The sequence below is a fragment of the Myotis myotis genome, unplaced genomic scaffold, assembly GCF_014108235.1.
Source record: "Myotis myotis isolate mMyoMyo1 unplaced genomic scaffold, mMyoMyo1.p scaffold_m19_p_10, whole genome shotgun sequence".
Classification (NCBI taxonomy): Eukaryota; Metazoa; Chordata; class Mammalia; order Chiroptera; family Vespertilionidae; genus Myotis; species Myotis myotis.
Window position 1 is genome coordinate 50,856,301 of NW_023416314.1, and position 21,524 is coordinate 50,877,824.

Genomic DNA, 21,524 nt, shown 5'->3' on the forward strand with positions numbered 1-21,524 from the left:
ACAAGCACGAACAAAATGGGAAATCCAAACAACCAATAACCATCCTAGCTTCATTAGCAAGCAGGGAAATGCTAATTAAAATCAACATGAGAAACCTAACAATTTAAAAAAACTTTAGAAGTCTAACAATATCAAGTACTGATGTGTGGAACAAAGACACTCTCATATACTACATAAGACAGTTTGACATTATCTGGTAAAGTTGAAGAGCTACATACTTGTACAATCCCCTAAATATACTCCTGTGCATATGTCCTATACAAATGCATGTGCCAGGATACATATATAAGATTATTCATAGCAGTATAATCTGATAGATTATACATTCATAATAGAAATAAATTGAAAATAATCCAAATGAACAAATGCAGCATGATGGATAGTACTGTGCCATATAATCACACAAAGGAGACAGCAATGAAAAGGTGTAATGAGTGAATGGAGTCAAAAGGTACCAACTTCCAGGTATAAGTAAGTTCTAGGGATGTAATGTACAGCATGGCGCCTATCTATGTATCTATATATATAAAACCCTAATATGCAAATAGACTGAACGGCAGAACAACCAAACAACCAGTCGCTATGACGTACGCTGACCACCAGGGGCACACGCAGAACATGGCAGGCAGCAGCGGCAGCAGGATGGTGGAGCAGATGAGTGGGGACACCAGACCAAGGCAGGGCACCGCCAGTCACTGTAATTGGGGCAAGCCTCTGGTGGTTACTGAAATTTCTTTGCTCCCGCACACCGCGGTCCCACCCAGCGCTCACACCTGCTGCCGGTGCAAGCGCCGCCCTCACCCACTGCTGGTGCCCATCAACAGCCCCAATCACTCGGCACCATCAGCTGGCCCCAATCGTCCCTGAGGGCTTCTCCACTTCCCCCTGCTCCTGAGGAGCCATTGGGGTGGCAGCTGCCACTCGCACCCGATGGCTCAGTGCCAGCCCCAGTCACTCCATGCCATCAGGGGTGTGCGCGGCAGAGGCAGGACCAGGGGCTGCAGCGGGAGGGGCCAGGCAGGGGCGCGGAGGATGGGCCGAGATCCACCCCTGTGCCCACCGCAGCCTTGCGGCCCACAGTTCCTTTCCAGGTATACAAATTCATGCACGGGCCCCTAGTATTTAATAATATTGTATTGCATATTTGAAAGTTCTAAGAATATTTTAAAAGTTCTCATCACAAGAAAAACAATTATATATCTATGTATGGTGACTGATATTTACTAGACTTATTCTGGTGATCATTTCTCAATATATATACTGATATTAAATGTTGTACATCTGAGACTAATATAATGTTGTATGCCAATTACACCTTAAAATTTTACAAAAAAGCAATTCCCAAAGTTGATTCCTTGTATGTAATGTCTAAAAATAGGCAAAACTAAACTACTGAATATATTATTTAGGGATGCATAACTTTGTGGGGAGGAAGAAGGTTGTGATAAGAAAGATGTACAAATGAAGCTTCCAAGGAGTCAGCAATGTTGTATTTTTGACAGCACCATTGGTTACATGGGCATTTGTTAAACTGTACTATTCAAGTTTTAGCATTTTTGCATACATGTTATATTCCACAATAAAATGTTTTGTTAAAATCTTTTTTTAAATTACTATGCTTAATGATTTTAAAAATTGCTTAATTTTTAGAGGAGGAAGGGGCGGAGAAAAAGTGAATAGTGCCATACCACTTGAACCAAAGGATTTGTGCTTTCACCTGTTCCATACTTCTTATTCCCAGCCACTGTGACAAGTTGGAAGTGTAGGATGTGTCCTTCTCAGACACTGGGCCTGCCTCAGCCTAGGCCCTAGCCAGGGGTGGGCAAACTTTTTGACTCGAGGGCCACAATGGGTTCTTAAACTGGACCGGAGGGCCGGAACAAAAGCATGGATGGAGTGTTTGGGTGAACTAATATAAATTCAAAGTAAACATCATTACATAAAAGGGTACGGTCTTTTTTTTTTTTTTTTTTAGTTTTATTCATTTCAAACAGGCCGGCCCGCGGGCCGTAGTTTGCCCACGGCTGCCCTAGACTGTACTCCTGCTTCTTTTCTGTTGCCACCACGCTTGATTCCATGCTAGCTGAAGAAATGTATCCCAAGCCTATTCTATATCCCTAAGGACTAAGCTTTATCTGAGAAGGTTTACTGGTTTCATGAAGTAGACCTTAAACACCAACTTTCCATCTCTTGGAAGGCAGCATGGTATTTGCAAAGATGATGAACTTGGAAAACCAATTGCCCTTTCACTGACTAGCTGAGCATGCAGGAAAGGTGTACCTTACCTTGCACTTTGGTCCACTCATTTATAAAGTATCACAACCCTTCACAGAATTAAAATACCAATGGCTTAGAACTGTTACTCACTGTATTCTTCCAATCTGATCCTAACTCTTATTTATTATTAAAAGTTTAATATCTTTAAGATGCCTACCTCATTTTTCTTATTCCTTTTTAGGCAGTTTTATACAACGACAGATCTGTTCTGGAGAATCATCACGCTGCATCAGCTTGGAGCCTGTATCTTTCTAGCCCAGAATTCAACTTCCTTCTTAATCTTGATCATGTGGAATTCAAGCGCTTTCGTTTTTTAGTCATTGAAGCAATTCTTGCCACAGACCTTAAGAAGCATTTTGATTTCCTTGCTGAATTCAATGCCAAGGTTTGTTATGTAATTTATGCCTGGTATCAAAAATGGAAACCATTATTGTCAGTGTTACTAAATGGAAGTATTATTTAATATTAAGTTAGAATTAATATTGTTCATGAAGTCATGATAAATATCTACTGTAAGATATTACATATTCCAGTATTTTAAAACAGTATTTTTATTATTATAACACATTCTAAAATACTATTGCTCACTACATTTCCTCTCCAACACAGACTTGTAACTTTCACACAGTGACAAATCAATTATGTCCAAAGTTTTTAGGGGCAGATTTGAGGAAGTTGTGCACTGTGCCAAGGAAGGCCTTTTATGAAATTAAAGATGGACTTCATGGAAGCCAGTCATGTCTATTGCACCACACCTATAACACCCTTTTTTTTTTCTTTTAAATATATTTTATTGATTTTTCACAGAGAGAAAGGGAGAGGTATAGAGAGTTAGAAACATCAGTGAGAGAGAAACATCGATCAGCTGCCTCCTGCACACTCCCTACTGGGGATGTGCCCGCAACCAAGGCACATGCCCTTGACTGGAATCGAACCTGGGACCCTTGAGTCCGCAGGCCGACGCTCTATCCACTGAGCCAAACCGGTTAGGGCAACACCTTCTTTATATTAGTCTTTGGCTGGTATGGGAGCGTATTCACCACTCTTCCACTTGAGAATATGCCCTCACTGTGCTAAAGAATAAGGAACGAAGAGGTAGGTGTCCCTGTCCTCGTGGGATAGTGGTACTAATCAGCGTGTTCTATGCCCCAGACATTTGGGGTGAAAAAGTGTTGAAAACCACTGTTTTAGCTTCCTGAAGGATGCCCCTTCTTTTGCTGGCAGGAATCTATTGTTTTCTTCTCATTTAAAAAAATCTTCACCTAAGGATATGCTTATTGATTTTAAAGAGGAAGAGGGGGAAAAGAGGGAGGGAGGGAGAGAGACAGATAGACATCATGGGTTGCCTCCTATATACACCCACCTCCCCTGTTGACTTGGTATAGAACCCGAAACTCAGGTATGTGCCATAACTGGGGAGTGAACCCACAACTTCACTGTGTAAGGCAGCAGCGGCTCTCAACCTGTGGGTCGTGACCCCTTTGGCGGTCGAACGACCCTTTCACAGGGGTCGCCTAAGACCATCCTGCATATCAGATATTTACATTACGATTCATAACAGTAGCAACATTACAGTTATAAAGTAGCAACGAAAATAATTTTATGGTTGGGTCACAACATGAGGAACTGTATTTAAAGGGCCAGAAGGTTGAGAACCACTGGACTGTAAGGGATGATGATCCAACCAACTGTACCCTATAAAAGTTATTTTTTAACTTAGATATTTTCCCATTACTGGCCTCACTTCTGTGCTATTTACTCTTCATTTCCTTCCATTGAACAGCACACATGCTTGTAAAGTAGGTTTATTATTCAGCATCTTCTTACACAAAGAATGCTTCCTAGGGTTGGAATTTCCTAAACCAACAATTTCCTTTAAAAAAAAGTAACAAGGGAATCTGTCATTGTTCAAACATGCCTCTGTGGTTTAGTAATACTTCCCAAGATTTATACCTGTCAAATGAAAATTACTTTCTCAGGGTCAGAAGTCTCATTACCTTGCAGTCTGTAGAACTATAAAACTATTGGCATATAATCAGACAAAGAGAAAACAAATAACAGAAAAAACCTTGTTTTAATGGTCTATTGGGAGCATTTTCTTTCTTGGAGTTTAGTGTAAAGGTCGGTCAATGGCATTGATGCATTAAGTAGTTTTGGTTTAATATAAATAGTTCAACTTCAAGAAAAAAAATTTGGAGACAGATTTCTCATTGAACAAAATATCAATAAATCTTATATTATTATCAAGTGTGTTTTCCTAATTTGAAAGCTATGCTCCCTGTTTGACATTTTAGTTGCTCTCTGTTCCTGAAATTAATTTGTCTCTCACCATCTACTATTTTCAGCCCCACTGGTTATTTCTGTGCATAATGTCCAAAAAAATGTTTCTTCTGCTAAATGGATCAAGATTTCCTTTTTACTCATTTCATGTCAGAGCTTTTCTGGCAAGTATTTGTTGATTTATCCAATTACCAAACAAATACTTACTTAGCACCAGCAATGCTGCCAGCCCTGGGACATCTACCCTAGGGGAGAAGTCATCCTTGTCTTCCAAGGATTTAGGATCTAAATTTTGTCTTGGGAAGACATACAAATCTAAGTTACCTAGCAATAAATATCCCAACAAATATTTATGGAAAAGCCCACTGTGTGCTGGGCACTGGGAACACAATAATAAATAAGATGCCGTAATACTTCCCGTTTAATGGGGAAACAGACAGGTGTGAGCAGGCAGTTCTGCTGCCATGTGCTCAGACCTAGAATAGAGAGATGTGCAAACAGAATGTGGAGGAACCTAGCAGGGAGTGCCTCCTTCTGCCTGGAAGAGTCAGAAGTGTCCACCTAGAGTGTTCACCCTGGGCAAGACCTGAAATCTGATCAGGACTTTTGCCAGATGACATGGACGTGAGCTGGTGACTGGGCAAAAGAAACAGCGAGGGAGGAATCATGGTTCACTCAGAGAAGGCAAATGACTCCTCATGTCTGGAGCCTCAGTGCAGTAGACAGGGGAGCAATGTGAGACCGGGCAGGGTGGCCAGGGACAGTTCTTGGAGGGCTGATTTTATCTTGTAGTTGAGGGGATGTGGAGCTATTAAAGAGTTTAAGCAAAGGAGTAATGTGATAAGACAATAAAAAGAGATGTGACCAAGTAGCGTGTAAGAGGTGGTGCCAGAGCCGCACTGACAGCAGTTGCCTGTTAAGGTTCAAGTGGCAGCCCCACAGCTTACTAACTAGTAAGACCTAACTCAAGTCACCCAAGCTTTTTATGCCTTGATTTCCTCATTTGTGAAAATAAAGATGAAAGTTATGGAGAGGACCAGCCAGTGTGGCTCAGTGGATTGAACAGCATCCCATGCACCAAGAGGTTTCCAGTTCCATTCCCGGTCAGGGCTCATGCCCAGGTTGCAGCTTGATCCCCAGTGAGGGGTGTGCACGAGACAGCTGATCAATGACTGTCTCTTATCAGTGTTTCTATTTCTCTCTCTCCCTTTCTCTCTCAAAATAATAAAAAATATTTTTTAAAAAAAGGAAGTTATGGAGGGGATACACGAGTTATGCAAGTACTTAGAAAGGAGCCCAGAATAGTCAGTGTTCATTAGGTTTTACTTATTGTATGTAGTAGCATAGTCATCATAATTTTAGTAGTGATGTCACTTTAGTTTTGTCATAAAGCAAGTGGGATTTGAGCTGGAGTTCCCACCAGGAAAGAAGGGCATGTTTTTCTACCTGGGTTTTTGATGCAATAGTCAAAGCCAGAGCAAAAGGGAAGTCTTGGCCTCTGACAGAATCTATTGGGTTATTTGAACCCCTATTTTTCCCCATGTCACAGCAGCGGAACATGGTCCTTGAGCAGCGTTCGGGGGGAGAGGGGGAAGGGGATAGCACCTTTATTTTGCCTTTGCTGGGTCTTCACCATGAAGTGTGGATCCAGGAAGGACCCTATAAATTACTCACTCATTTTACAAGTAGGAAAACTGAGTCATAGTTCTCAAAAGCTTCTTCTGTGGTCACACCACCAGTTAATCTCAATACTGCAAGTGCCTCTCATCAGGGGTCCTGCTGCCCAGGTCAGTTTCCTTCATACCACTCCATGCCATCTACACCACAGACACTTTCTAGTCTTGGTTAGAGTTTTTCTGTTTCCTTCTGGCACATCTCCAAACTGGCCTAGTGAATGAATATTTGTTTCATAACTCATAATTAGAAAAAGACTCTCTTATGCCAAAGTCCTCCAAACACACTCCTCTCTCTCTCTCTCTTTAGAACCATTTTATTTATAGTGATGGCATTCAATATTATATTAGTTTCAGGTGTGCAACACAGTGATTAGATATTTATATAACTTGTGAAGTGATCCCCCATAGTCTTGCACCTACCTGACACCACGCATAGTTATGACAATATTATTGACTACATTCCCTATGCTGCACTTTACATCCCTGTGACTATTCTGTAACTGCTAATTTGTACTTCTTAGTCCCTTCACTTTTTACACCTAGCCCTCTTCCTTCTGGCCACCCTCAGTTTGTTCTCTATATCTGTAAGTTTGTTTTTGATTTGTTCTTTTGTTTTTTAGATTCCACATATAATTTAAATCATATGGTATTTGTCTTTCTCTGTCTGACTTATTTCACTTAGCATAACAGCCTTTAGGTTCATTCATATTGTGGCAGATGACAAGTTTTCATTCTTATGATGGCTGAGTAATATTCCATTGTATTATCTCTACTACTTTTTTTTTATCCATTCACCTTTTGATTGGAGCATTTAAAGTAATTATTGATAGTTATGTAGTTATTGCCATTTTATTGTTTTCTGATTGTTTTCATGGTTCTCTGTCCCTTTCCTACTCTCTTGCATGCTGATGACTTTCTGTAGTGTTGTGTTTGGATTCCTTTCCCTTTTTTTCCTGTATACCTCTTGTAGATTTTTGTTTTGTGGTTACCATGTGCTTCATATATACCAGGCTATGTTTATGGCAGTCTATTTTAAGCTGATCGTTACCTAAGTTCTAAAATCACTACCATTTTTACTCACCCCCTTCACATTTATGTTTGTCATTATTTTTTACTTCTTTAGTGTATGTGTTTGTGTGTATCCCTTACTTTATTGTTGTAATTACACATGATCATCCTACTTTTGCCTCTTAACATTTGTATTAGCTTTAGTATTGGTTGATCCACTGCTCTGATTATGTGTTTGCAGTGAGATTTTTACAGGCGAAAGATTACCTAACTAAGTACTTTGAAATCTGTGTTTCCCAGAGACTTCTATTCCAAAGTCTCTCAGAAAGGCGCCACAAGAAACTGTAGGAGGTCCAGAGCTCCGATCAAGAGTTCTCCTTTACTACTTTTTCTGTAGTGGTGGTCTGTGTAAATTTTCCTTTGACAAAAGGGTTTGGTGCCAAAACACTACCATCACACTATTCAAAACTCACTGATCTGGCCCATTCACTTCATTTTTCACAAAAGGAAATTTGGGTTATTAAAAAAGGCATAGTAATTTGCCTTATAATGATAATCACCATTTATTTAAATAGCGATGTTAGCATTTACTATGAATTATGGATTTTTCATTTGTTAATAATCTCCATGGCTATTCGGCTAGCTTGATATTGCTTTTTCTATCCTCTAGACCAGTGGTTCTCAACCTTCCTAATGCCACGACCCTTTAATACAGTTCCTCATGTTGTGGTGACCCCCAACCATAAAATTATTTTCATTGCTACTTCATAACTGTAATTTTGCTACTGTTACGAATCGTAATGTAAATATCTGATATGCAGGATGTATTTTCATTGTTACAAATTGAACATGATTAAAGCATAGTGATTAATCACAAAAACAATATGTAATGATATATTGGTCTTAGGTGACCCTGTGAAAGGGTCGTTTGGCCCCCACAGGGGTCGCGACCCACAGGTTGAGAGCCGCTGCTCTAGATGAAGAGGACTCCAGGAGATTCAACAATATTTTCAGTGTCACACAATAAATGAGCAAGTCCTTCTGCGTCAGGATTTTAAACCATAGATCTCAGCTTCTTTAAACCATATCACATGTGTCTTTCACAGCTAGAGCCAACTTCTCCTTAGATACTTAAATATTTTCTTTTTTTGCGGTACAAAGTTACAATTCTATATGATTTATTGATGTTTTGCATATATATATATATATATATACTTATATATTATATTACATATTAATGTTATGTGTATACACACACACACAAATTGTAATCCTCTGTGGTAATCACAAACATGGAAACCCATGGTTGGTTATGTTTTTTTAGTCTCTGCTTCTATTGAAACAAAATTATAATAACATTTTAAATTCAAGGGAAACTTAACCATAGATGTCCATATTATGGCACAAATAGGTTAAAAGCAGCATTTACTGAAATTCCTGCCTGTCAGTTGGATAGGAAAATTTTAAGGTAATTTGGTAGAAACAACAAAACTCCTGTGCCCTCAGAACCTAAAATAATTCTGTTTTTCCAAAACAGGCCAATGATGTAAATAGTAATGGAATAGAATGGAGTAATGAAAATGACCGCCTCTTAGTATGCCAGGTGTGCATCAAACTGGCAGATATCAATGGCCCAGCAAAAGTTCGGAACTTGCATTTGAAATGGACAGAAGGCATTGTCAATGAATTTTATGAGCAGGTGAGTTGAAACATGAGACTGGTGAGATTTTTAATAGCTGCCATCTGAAGACACTCACTACCCTTTGGGATTTGGAAAGCTACATTCAGTGTTTGAAATCTGAATTGCTTTGACTAAGGATAGTTAGAAATAATTTTTATTTGCTCTGGTCTTAGTATATTCTCTGCTCTTTTGGCCTTTACTGCTGATATTAAAAAAAAAAAAAAAAAAGCTTATCGCCGATCTAAAGTGGGTTGAATGTACTTGAGTATAGCGGTAAGGACAGACTGCATTATGATTCCAAGGTCCCTTTCAACCCTGAGAACCAATAGCCTATGATAATTTATGTCTAAATGAAGTTGTTTTTAACTGATTCAGGTTATACTTAGATTATATTTAAAGACTATCAGCCATCTTCAACTCTGCTATAAAAAGACTGCCTTAGAAACATCACTGGGTAAAAGTCCTGGCAGAGGATAAGAAATGAGAGAGCTAGAAATGGGGACAAAGTAGATCTTAATGGTTTTCAAGGATTCAAAGATATAAACATGGTCTTTTCTCATGTGTTTTAAACTCTTGTCTTGAAAACTAATCCTACCACTTTGCAGAATCTTTACCATTTTTTGAGGGTCCATTTTGAGGCTCTCTACAATGTAGTAGTATACTGATTTCCCCACAAGCCTAATATTTCATTATCTCCAAAACATCAAACACATCTTCTTGACTTTTGAATTACATTCCTTGGGAATCCTTAACTGACCCTAATAACCAGAAAAAAAAAATCAATATATCTACCATGTGAGGCCTCTGTGCAGCTTTCTTACCATGAGTTGCAACTCTAGCAGGAGTGATGAAGTGGAGTCTATAAAGCATGCAGTTACCTGTTGTACCTGTCACACCCAGATTGTATCAAATGACAAATAAATGTGCAATGTCTTTCAGCCACCTTAGCTAACGGTCCCAACACAATGTGTACTCTGCTGTTCATAGGTTAAAATACTCTATACTGTGTAATCACGGAATTACTATTTTACTATTCTGATATACTTGAACTAAATTATTTGTACTTTGGGGTAATATGTGGTTATAAATATTTGCCTAATCTGTAGTAATCAGTTTGCATAGTCCCATATTCATTCTTAAAGATAACGGAAGCCTGTTTCAGGTTTTAATTTATGTTCACAAAAGAATTTAATGCTAAGGAAAATGCCATCTGTACAGAGGTAATTAGAAAGTATTAATATATGCCAGATTTAGAAAACTCACTAATTTCATTGAAGAAAAAAAAAACATTTGAAAAGTTCATTTCAACCCAGTTTACAATATAATTATTTTTAAAGTATATAGAATTAATTCTTATTGAACAAACGTAAGGCCATGCCTGAGGTTGAATCCTGGTTCCTTTTCCTTACCAGCAGTGTGACCTTAACCTCTCTGCCTCGGTTTCCCCATTTATAAAACAGGAATGTTGATGGCACCTACCACATAATTTATTTAATCCTCACAACAACCGTAATATTTAAAGTCTTAGAAAAGTCCCTGACACATAAGTGCTCCATAAATGTTAGTAATTATAATTCCTGATCTTTCACTAAAAATCACATATTTCAGACAGTATCACTTAAATTTTCCAGGTTTCATTATTCATATGCCAGAGGAGAAAAAATAACACCCTGCCATAGAATTGTTATGAAGGTTAATGCACTAATCTATATGAAAGTTCTAGTTTACACTCATCAAAACTATTACATTTCCTCTCATTCTAGCTATGCTACTAAACATCTTTGAGATATGGAGGCAAAATTCTAACCTTACCCATCTTTTTATCATTGTAATTATACTAGCTTTATATTCCTATATCTAAGTGCCATGGGCTTAGAAAAGCCAAACTTATACAAAAATAAAAGTATTAAACCTATGAAATTGTAGAATCCTGTGGGCAACCTCACTGGTTTAAAAAAAAAAACCCATTAATAGTTTTCTTAGTCATAGAAGATTTAAATCACAGGACAGTTCATCATTGCGACAGTTTCATAAGGATCTATGACTCATCTTGCCTGCAGCATTTGTGCATTATGGAAAGTATTCATTCCCCATAGCAACCCTGTAAAATAGATTCTTAAAATGTTACACATGAATTGAACATAAAGCTTGCCCAACACCCTCTAGGTAATAGGTGGCAAAAGCAGGTTTTAAAGCTAGGTATGACTGGTCTTATACTGTGCTCTCCAGAACCCTAGAGGCCACAGTGAGAGGGTATCTCAGGGCAAGCAATTGGGGCTCTGAGCCCAGAATCCTCACCTCAACCACAGTAGCTCTACTTCTTTCTGTTTTACATATTAGGCTTTTTTATTTACATTCATGGGAGGGTTCTGCTATTACAAAAGGGGAGGAGTGTTGAAAAGCATTTGCAAAACTCTGTACGTTTGCAGTACCGCTACAACAAGTGTTTCCATGTACAGTCTCCACCTAGGACAGTGATGGCGAACCTATGACACGTGTGTCAGAGGTGACACATGAACTCATTTTTTTGGTTGATTTTTCTTTAAATGGCATTTAAATATATAAAATATCAAAAATATAAGTCTTTGTTTTACTATGGTTGCAAATATCAAAAATTTCTCTATGTGACACGGCACCAGGGTTAAGTTAGGGTTTTTCAAAATGCTGACACCCCGAGCTCAAAAGGTTCGCCATCACTGACCTAGGACAAAGAAAATCTGTATTTGACACTAAGGGATTTTGCAGGTTGTTAGTAAATTTGCTAATACTTATTTTAAAAAGACGTATTTTTTTTCTTGTTTACTGGGTATCAATTAACTAAGTGTGAGAATAAAGTTTTGTTTAGGATTTCTCAAATATTAGAGAAATACAGTTGAAACGATAGAGAAATAATTAGATTCATTGGCACTTTTTGTAAAAATTATTTTTATGTAGACTATGCTTATTTAAAAAAAAACACCCTCAAGATAATTTAACAGCAAAGCTTAGTAATTGTTCTCTTAACAGTTAAAAATGTACTTTTCTCTTTAAAATGATCAGGGAGATGAAGAAGCAAATCTTGGTTTGCCCATCAGTCCCTTCATGGATCGTTCTTCTCCTCAACTAGCCAAGCTTCAAGAGTCCTTCATCACCCACATTGTGGGTCCCCTGTGTAACTCCTACGATGCTGCTGGTTTGCTCCCGGGCCAGTGGATAGAAGAAGAGGATGATGACACTGAAAGCTGTTCTGATGAGGATGGTGAAGAATTAGATACAGATGATGAAGAAATAGAAGGCAAGCTAAATCCTAGTAAGAACCTAGCAATACTATTTACTCAGTGTTCTTAACTGAAATATCCATTTAATTTGGATTTGGATCTTTGTTTTAAAGATTCAGTAGTCTTATCCTGAATAACTACGATATAAGTGTGCAGGTTGTGAGTTCCTACTGTGGGCTGGGTACCCATTGCTAATTCTGTCACATGACAAGCACTCGTAACTAAAGTAGCATCTCTTGAGGTGTTGTCCTCCAACCAGTGCTCCTCAGCAGGCTGTACCTGTGCATGCATGACAGGACTGTCACCACACCTGGACAGAAGGGAGGAGGTGGGTGGGTCCTACTGGCTAGTCCTCTTTTACCGCACCCCACCCTTCCTGGCCTGTTATTCTGCCCTTCATATAGACTTTAAAAATGGATCAAAACAGTTGGGAAAACTGCCCTGGCCAGTTTGGCTCAGTGGATAGATCATCAAACTGAAGGGTCCTGGGTTCGATTCTGGTCAAGGGTACATGCCCGGATTGTGGGCTCGATCCCTGGTGGGGGCTGTGCAGGGGGCAGCCGATTGATGATTCTCTTTCATCATTGACATTTCTCTCTCTCCTTCCTTCCTCTCTGAAACCAATCAATATATATTAAAAAGCAGTTGGCCCTCTACATTCCTCTCTGAAATCAATAAAAATATATATTTTTTAAAAAGCAGTTGGGAAAACTGACTTAAGAGGAGAACCAAGTTTTGTGGCATTACAGATTTTAATTATAAAATTGTAGGGGCACCATTTTCAATATAAAGCTAAGAGTATAGAAAGAAAATGAAAAAGGAGCATTTGTTACCTTTGTATCAGTAAATGAAGTCAGTTATTTGCTCTTTAAAGTAGAATTTAAATATCTAATTACTTTGTTTTCCAAGCATGCTGTATACAAAACAGATAACTACAAAGAACCCCATCCACCATCACCCCAAAGTTGTCTTAATATTAGAATAGTGAAAAGTAATCTTTTCATTACCATCTGAGTATCATCTTGGGAAGTTGGCTGGCTTCTGAAAGTCTATACTCACCCCAATTTTTTTAATCCTCACCTTAGGATATGTTTTCATTCACTTTTAGAGAAAGACAGGAAAAGAGAGAGAGAGAGAGAGAGAGAGAGAGAGAGATTGATTGGTTGCCTCTCATACACATCCCTACTGGGGATCAAACCCACAACCTAAGTATGTGTCCTCTGACCAAGAATCGAACTTGCGACCTTTTTTTGACAATGCCCAACCAACTGAGCCACCTGGCCAGAGCTACTCAACAGAATTTTGATATTTAATATATTAAAAAATCCTAAAAAGGTTGGTTTTATCATTTGATATTTCAGTGCCATCTCCCCCCTACACACACACACACACACACACTTCCATAATCTCATTTTCTGCTTTACCTTTAACAGTGTTTGTTACATTTTTTAAATTGATTTTTAGAGAGAGAGGAAGGGAAAGGAGGGTAGAGAGATAGAAACATCGATGGGAGAGAAAACACGGATCGACAGCTTCCGGCACGGGGATCAAGCCATAATCGGGGCATGTGCCCTGACTGGGAATCAAACCAGCGACCTCTTGGTTCAATCTTATTGTTTATTACTATAACGCCAGTGCTTAGATAGCACCTAGAATATGATAGGCACTCAGGTATTTAGTGAAAGAATGGCTGAATCATATTGCTATGGCTAGACTATCTATACTTTTTAATTTCACAGAACCAGAGAGAAGAAAAGGCAGACAGCGAATATTTTGTCAGCTAATGCATCACCTCACTGAAAACCACAAGATATGGAAGGAGATGATAGAGGAAGAAGAGAAATGTAAAACTGACGGGAATAAACTGCAGGTGGAGAATCCGTCCTTACCTCAAACAGATGAGATTCAGGTGATCGAAGAAGCAGACGAAGAGGGAGAGACAGTTTGAGTGAAACAAAGACATAATGAAGAATCCCGAGGGCTGTGCCTGAGGGTTGGGAATTCACTGTGCCGACTCCGAACTGACCATTCCCACGTGGACAGGCCGTCTTACTGTGAGGGGATCCCTGCGGTGCCTGCGGTATCCCACTCTTTCGCACTTTCACCACAAACTAGGAAACTGTTCCTAGAGCTTGGCTTCACCTGACTCATGTCGCAAGCCCTTCCTTAATGCCTCACTGATGTGGGAATATGCTGTCACGATACTGCTCTGTGGGTGGAAAGCACTAACTTTTCAGGAGGGAGATCTAGAACTAAAAGTTCAAGTAACTTTTACTGTAGTTTCCAATTTGGCCACAACTTCTTGCTTTCATGAAAACTGGATTCATATTGTATTTCCAAATGTGTCCTTTATGTATTTGAATGGTTTTTTTTTTTGGGGGGGGGGGGGAGTCTATGCCTATTTAAAAAGAAATCCAGTGTCTCCTTCCCAAGGGATCTGTTCAGTGCCATATGCTGTTGAGTGCTGTTCACCCAGCTAGACTTACCCACGAAGGACTGAGCTTTGTTATATTTAACAAAATCCACACGCATCAATTTCTGATGCTTTTACTGTTGTGTCTTATTTACTGTGTGTGTTTTATTTCTGTTCTTAGTATTCAGCTTTGGCGTGGAAATCAGAAGTCTGAATTCTAGCCTTTTTGACTTTGTATTCCATGGTCGAATTTTAAAGCTGTTTAGGTTTAACAATGAAGGAATTTTATTCTTTAGTCAAAACTGTTCTCATTTTTACTCTTGCTCAGGATTAGTATTTTTAAACATTCAATTAATATAATCCCAACACATATTTTCAAAAGAAAAAAAACTTTTTCCTAGTATTGATACTAACCTTTTATGAAAGGGAGCATTATTTTCTCTTTTCTTAGAAAAATGAGACTAATTAGAACCACGGAAAAGATGTGTCTTTTGCCTTAATGTAAAAAAAATCAAATGAGACTATCCTGTCAAAGGTAAAGAACAAAAGAAATAGTGTGAGCTCTGGAAGACACATTTATTGCATAAGTAATTGGAACATGTACTTATTTTTATATCTTAGGTGCCATGTGTTTAGTTACTGTAAAACTAATGTTTATCTTTCTATTAATTTCCTTTTGCCTCAAGATTACATGAGAGAAATGACCTATGACTACTCAAAACTTCTAGAGCCCAATGCAAGTTGAATTTCTGAGATGTCAAGTAAATGGTGGGAATACTAATATAATTTTTATATAACAAATCTAAATATTTTAGTAAATCGTTTCATGCAAAAGCACACTGCACATTAAGATAACTGCAAAGAAAATGGAACATATTTACAATGTTATAAGCTTGTTAGTTTCTGTTAGGGTCCAGACTTGTACCCTAGCTGTGATAAAATTTGAAGATATAAAGAGCAGAATAAGATGGTAGACTAATATTTCTTATTATTCATGGAGACCATGTTATATTTTGGATCCATTCAGCTTTTGTAGGCATTAAAATCATTAATTTTCCCAGGTAATTTCTTTTAAGAAATGATGTCAGCAGGGAATTTCTTGCCTACCTAGAATTGTTGGCTTACCTGAAAGATGTCAATTTAAAATCCACGGAACTGCTGGATGTTTTGATCCTGTAGAGTATCCTAACTTTTAATGAATCACTAAGCTTTATTTATTAGACATGGTGAGTGCTGAGTGCCTTCTGCCACTTTTGCTACCATCGCCACATCATCTGTAAACTGGTCCTACATTCCTAATAAAATTGTAACTAATTTATTGAGTTTGCACTTGTAATATATATATATCTTGTGCTTCTCTTTCTCCAGGGTGCATTTTGCATCTGCATATCCCTGCTATTGCAAAGTACATATATTTGTGTAAATTCACATGTAGCATGTATGCATAATGAAACAATAAAATTTCCTTACTTTCTATTTTATTAAAATTTTGTATTGGGTCTAGTGTATATGTGTGTTTTCTTAAAAGGAGCATGTTTTTCTATTAAAATACTATGAATTTGATATTATTTTTACTGCTTGTAGAAATAATCTTGCAGTGCTTGCCAACACATTTTTCTCCATAAAAAACCTACCTTTTTAAGTTATTTCATGATTTCCTGCTAGTCTCACTTATTTTGCTGGTGCTATTCTCTTTTTCTACTTATTTTTCCAAGAATCCTGGAAATTCTGGCTATTGCTTAAAAATTCAGAAATTTCCTCTCTCTAGATTGCATCATCTCATGGAAGCAAACTTTACAGAAGAGATGAATGTCTTTATTACAGTTGCCAGGCTAATGTGAGCATGTCTAGAGGATGTATGGGAATGGCATGTGGATGACAATGAACAGTTTTCCAGAGGCAAGTGGCTTTTATGCTGAGAACTGAAGAGTTATGAGTTAGCGTGGCACTGATAGCTGTGGAGAGAAAGAATAACAGCATGTGTAGAGGCCGAAAGAGAAAGCATCTCCACATTGGGGGAGCCAAGAGAGATTTACTTAGGGTGGCCAAAACTTAGAATGCAAGAGAGGGGGTGGTAGAGAGAGGGTGGTGAATAAAGGGCCTTATAAGCATGGCATGTCATTAACCTATGCGAAATGGGGAACAATTGAGTGTTAACTGGGAAGAGTCACACACTGGCTTTACATTTTATGAGGATCACTCAACATACTATGTTGAATGGAAGAGTAAGATTAGACAGGGAGATCTCTGATCTAGACTCAGAGAGACTATAGGACTACAGGGAAGTGTTGATGTTGCTAGTTTGTTAACCACATGTGGAGTAGCCAGTTTCTAAAACACATACTTCAGGAAGAAGAAAAATGACCCCAGAGGGGAGATATGAGATGCATGATGGAAAAGCAAAAGCAAAGAATAAACGACTTGTTTAGGTAAAGCTATAAACATTTGTATGAACTAAAAATATTTTGTGGGATTTAGAGAAAAAGAAAAACCACAAAAAAATCAAGAAAGAGTAGAGTTGCTTAAGTGTCTTGTATAGTTTAGGAAACTAAGATATTAACTGTCATATTATGTATATACTAGTGACAGGTACATGGGTTCGTGCACATTGAAAGGAAATGAATTAGAATAAATATTTTAATATTGCTATTCGTCCTTTCTCTATAATAGAAGTGTCAGAGATTAACGAAAATTAGTAAAATATATATGAAAATAATATATAAATTGATTAATAAACAATAACATATAACAAAAGCACATGATATAAAAAGAACAAAAACATCTCTCATTGCTATTTCTAACTCTATTCCTCTCCCTCTCTGTAAAAAAAATAAAATATATTAAAAAAATTAAAACATGATATAAAAACAACATTGATAAAAACAATGACTGATAAATTGGTTAAACTTATTCTAACACTGAGGCCAGTATCAGACGGGGACAAATCAATTCTTGGAATCAGAACAACCTCTCCCGCAGATTCTGCTAGTACTTCAGCTTCAATTATAGGTCGCAATCTTTTGATAATATAGTACCATTACCCCATTTACTATTAAGATTTCTCAATAGCATGATGATTGCACATACTTTCAATTCTAATTATGACACGGCATTCCTGAAGGAGTAATGCTTTTAAAAAATTCGATGGGAAAATTTTCCTTTTCGGCATCATCTGTTGCATTTAGTATTATTGATTACACTGTCATCTCTGAGTATTAATGCAGTATCTGTTTCCCAGCCTTTTTTACCATGTGGGAAGAGAATAGGATATGTCATTGCAACTAATGTAGAAAACAGGATACTGATTTGTTTCATTTTAGTGGCATTGAGATTATTGGGATCTGGTTTACAACGAATGAGCAAGCCCTTTCAAAAGAAGGTCCTCCATCTTTGTTTTTTAATATAACAATTTCGGTTACACAGGGATAATTATATCTACCTGGATCACTATTACGATCATATTCAATCACCATTGTTATTTCTGTGCAACGCCGCCACTTTCAGCTTCAGAATGTCAAAACAACCAAATTCACGAATGACAATGACAGATCGAAACACACGCGTGCGATTGGAACCAGCAAGAGCTTTATATGTATCGCTAATGCAAAAGTAACTTTAACTTTTTCTAGATATAGAACAAACTTGCTTAATTAGACCTGCTTTCTGATGTAGCTAAACTTTTTCCAGCCCAGTGAAGCACCCCAACTTCTCTTTCAGGTAATTGTCAGCAACACAGCAGTAAATATCAACGCGAAGCACATCATTATTGTAGATCACGCAGGGAGAACAAAGGGTAAAATATTTAGCTGCAGCAGTGTTTGACTATACTCTGCACAGTGAGAAAACTGGTAGTCATTGACAAGGTCCACCATTACTTACTTCTTTTCAGTCGGGTCAAGTTTCTAAGCTTCCTAAATCTCCATTTTCCTGCTAACGAAAAGAAAATAGGATTCCACTGAGTCTCCTATCTACCTACTCCAGGACTTCTGTGAGGATCAAATGAGGCACGGAAAACACTTCACAGACATTTGGTTACACTGTAAAGTGTTTCTAACTGAGGCTAGTCATGGCTAGGGAGAGGAAGCCAGGTGTTACTACTTGACATCATTACCTGGATGGTCCAACACTTAGCTGATTAGCCTTTTATATAGATAGATGCTAAAGTTTGGAGAGGAGCTACTAAAATTATAATAAAGTATATAACTTCTAAAGTATATACCAGTAAGGGGATAACAACGAACTACTCAATAAAAATGCAATAACAGAGAAAAAATCAGGGACAAATGGGGGGAGGGGGGGAACAAGGTAGAAACAAATTTTAAAATATTGACCCCTGACAAGAAATGTAAGACTTGCCAGTTCAAAAATAGTGACTGTCAGGCCAGCTGGCTTGACGCAGTGGTTGAGTATTGACCTATGAAACCAGGTCACCTCGTGGCTTGATTCCTAGTCAGGGCACATGCCCAGGTTGGGGCTCAATCCCGGGAGCGCAAGGGGCAGCTGCCCGAGAGCCCGGACATGCTCACTGGGCAGAGGGGTGTCTGCCGCCAGAGCCTCCCCCCCATCACGCAGGCTGGCCGAGCCCATAGGCACTGACGGCCCCTCGCCCGCCCTCAAGGAGGCAGCAGGGTGGGCGGTGGCTGAAATGAACCGGGCTGCGGCGGGCCCAGGAGGCGACACCTAACTGCTGGCAGAAAAAGAAAAGACCAGGACGCCAGTCGGTTCTCTCGTCGGGACACACGTGGGGTCCCACCACCAGAGGCCCCCAGGCCAGGGATGGTCCGCGGATCCCAGGAAACACCTTCACCTCGTAAGGCCCGCCCCGCGCCGCCGCCACCGGCCGAGAGCACCTGGTCTTTTCTCCCGGGTGCTCGCGCCCCACTCTGCCTGGGGACGCCACCAGCCCACCCCCAGAGGTGGGGGGCCGAGGGGCAACACCGGCGCGCAAAGGCCGGTTCTCGGTGGGACCGCGGCAAAAGGCCGCTTTTCCGGTGACCGGCGGGGTTGGATGCCGCCCTCGGGCCCACGAAGGCGCGGGAGTTCCCGGGAACATGGGGGTCGGGAAGGTCCCGGGGCAGGGTCGGCACAGGGCCATCCGAGCGCTCGCAATAGCGCCGCCAGGAGGGAGCCGCGCGCGAGAGAAAACACCGCATCGGTGAGGAAAGGAAAGGAAAGGCAGGAACTCACGGTCAGCCCCGCCGGCATCGCGGACTCGGTCCCATCACGATCGCTCACGGCCAGGCCCCCTCACGCGAGCGGGACGGGCGTGCCTCCCCTGTCCCGCCAGATTCCCGATTCCTCCGGCTCCTCTGTGCATCACCGCAGCGGCACCCCGGGAACGGGAAACGACGCCATCCGCTCGGCCTCGGGCACCTAAGGAAAGACCAGGAGCCTAGGAGCACCCCGAGGGCCAAGACGGAAACAGCGCGCGCCCAAGGGGAGGCGTGCGATGCCGCGTGGAGGGCCGCCCGCGAGACACGGCCGGGAGGCGAGCGGAGAGTGTCCGCTGCGTCCGAAGACCGTGGGCGTGAGACCGAGGTCGGGCTGGGTTCCACACCTCTTCCGTCCGCGCAGCGCCACCGGACGGGGGGGGGGGGGGGGGGTAACGGAGAGGGGCGGCGGGCAGGGCGAGAAGAGCGGTCCATTCGCCAGGAATGTCCGTCCCTCGTCCCAAGAGCGCGACGTCACATCGATCCGCAGCGGAGGGAACCACACCAGCGGCCGCCAAGAAGGGAGCGAGGCGAGGACAGCGCGGCCTGCGCTTCAGCCTCGCCGGGGAAACCCCTCCTCGGGCAGAGAAGCAGGGTTCGCCGGCCCAAGACGCACACCAGCCGGCGCGCAGGCCCGAGGCGAGCGGCTTTGCTCGGGGCCGGGACAGGAAGTCAGGCTTCTGGTCGCGGCCGAAACGCCCCCGGGACCCTGGTCCTCCAATCACCCGAGGACAGCACGTCCACACTTATCTTCCAGGCAAAACACTGACGGTTCCCAGTGACGGGGCGTCTGTCTACAGATCACACCGGCCTCCTAGGAGCCGGTCACGGCCCCGGAGACCCCACAGGACTCCATCGCCACCAAAGAAGGGCGGGGGTGTGGGGGGGGAACAAGGAAGGGACGGGGCTATCTGGTCGACCCCAAAAGCCTGTTAAGAGCATGCCTTGCACCAAGGTCGGGGAGCCCGCGCTGCGCCCCGGGGCGTCTGCGTCCCTGAGCCCTCGCCTGTGGCCCTGCGTTCCAGGAGGACCCGGTGCTCCCCGCCAGACCTGTGTTCCCTGAGGAGCCAGTGCTCCCCGCCGGCCCTGTGCTCCCGGCCGCCCCAGGTGTCTGCATCCCCCTTCCGCACAGCCCCTTCCAAGTCTTCCCAGCAGCAGAGCCCAGCGCCTCCAGCTACAGCCAGGCGGGACCCTGCGCAGGCCGCCCAGCGCACGGTCCCCGCTGCTCCTGCCCCAGCTCCAGCCCCTACGCCTTCAGTTTCTCTCCCAACCCTGTTGTGACCCCTGGATTCACAGAGCTGCTCTCACCCCAAGGCCCCTTGGAGAGGTCCTTTTCCTCCCGCATGCCGTGGGATGAGAGCGACGTGGTCCTCTACAAGTTACTGGATCCATAAGGGATTCTGTCCCCATCAAGTCCTGCAGTTGCCGCGGGACTAGAGGGGACCAGGGTGTGCGCCCATGCGGGTGCGAGAAGCGCTGGTCAGTGTATCTTTGCCGTCAGCGCGCCTCCAAGTATCCAACTTGGGGAGGTGGCATTGGCTCTGCTCACTGCGTGGCCAACGCAAATGCCTCGCGCGCAGCTCCGCGGTCCTGGCTGCCGCATTGGGGCGCACGTGACCTCGCTGCGAGTTCTCGCAGCTTGAGCGGCATATCTGCTCGCGGTGCAGGCTCCACAGGACCCAGCCCAGCTCCTCCTGGCGGCGCGCTCTGGGACCTGCAGGA

The 21,524-nt window shown here is 41.6% G+C and overlaps 1 protein-coding gene and 1 long non-coding RNA gene across 4 annotated transcripts in view; one reads left to right on the forward strand and one right to left on the reverse strand.

The window, feature by feature from the left end:
• The window catches only part of PDE3B (phosphodiesterase 3B), a 152,101-nt gene extending 136,028 nt beyond the window's left edge, over window positions 1-16,073 (forward strand). For 2 of the 3 annotated variants that reach the window (XM_036325500.1, XM_036325502.1), the window contains 4 exons: window positions 2,459-2,662; window positions 8,779-8,940; window positions 11,962-12,211; window positions 13,919-16,073. In XM_036325500.1, coding sequence (XP_036181393.1) covers window positions 2,459-2,662; window positions 8,779-8,940; window positions 11,962-12,211; window positions 13,919-14,127 — 825 coding nt within the window. In that variant the 3' untranslated portion in view covers window positions 14,128-16,073. The remainder of the gene's footprint in view (window positions 1-2,458; window positions 2,663-8,778; window positions 8,941-11,961; window positions 12,212-13,918) is intronic. The other variant, XM_036325501.1, reaches the window with a different exon arrangement.
• The window catches only part of LOC118664862, a 153,412-nt gene that overhangs the window by 130,316 nt on the left and 1,572 nt on the right, over window positions 1-21,524 (reverse strand). Inside the window, exon 2 of the long non-coding RNA XR_004970437.1 lies at window positions 19,780-19,965. This is a non-coding gene — a long non-coding RNA (uncharacterized LOC118664862). The remainder of the gene's footprint in view (window positions 1-19,779; window positions 19,966-21,524) is intronic.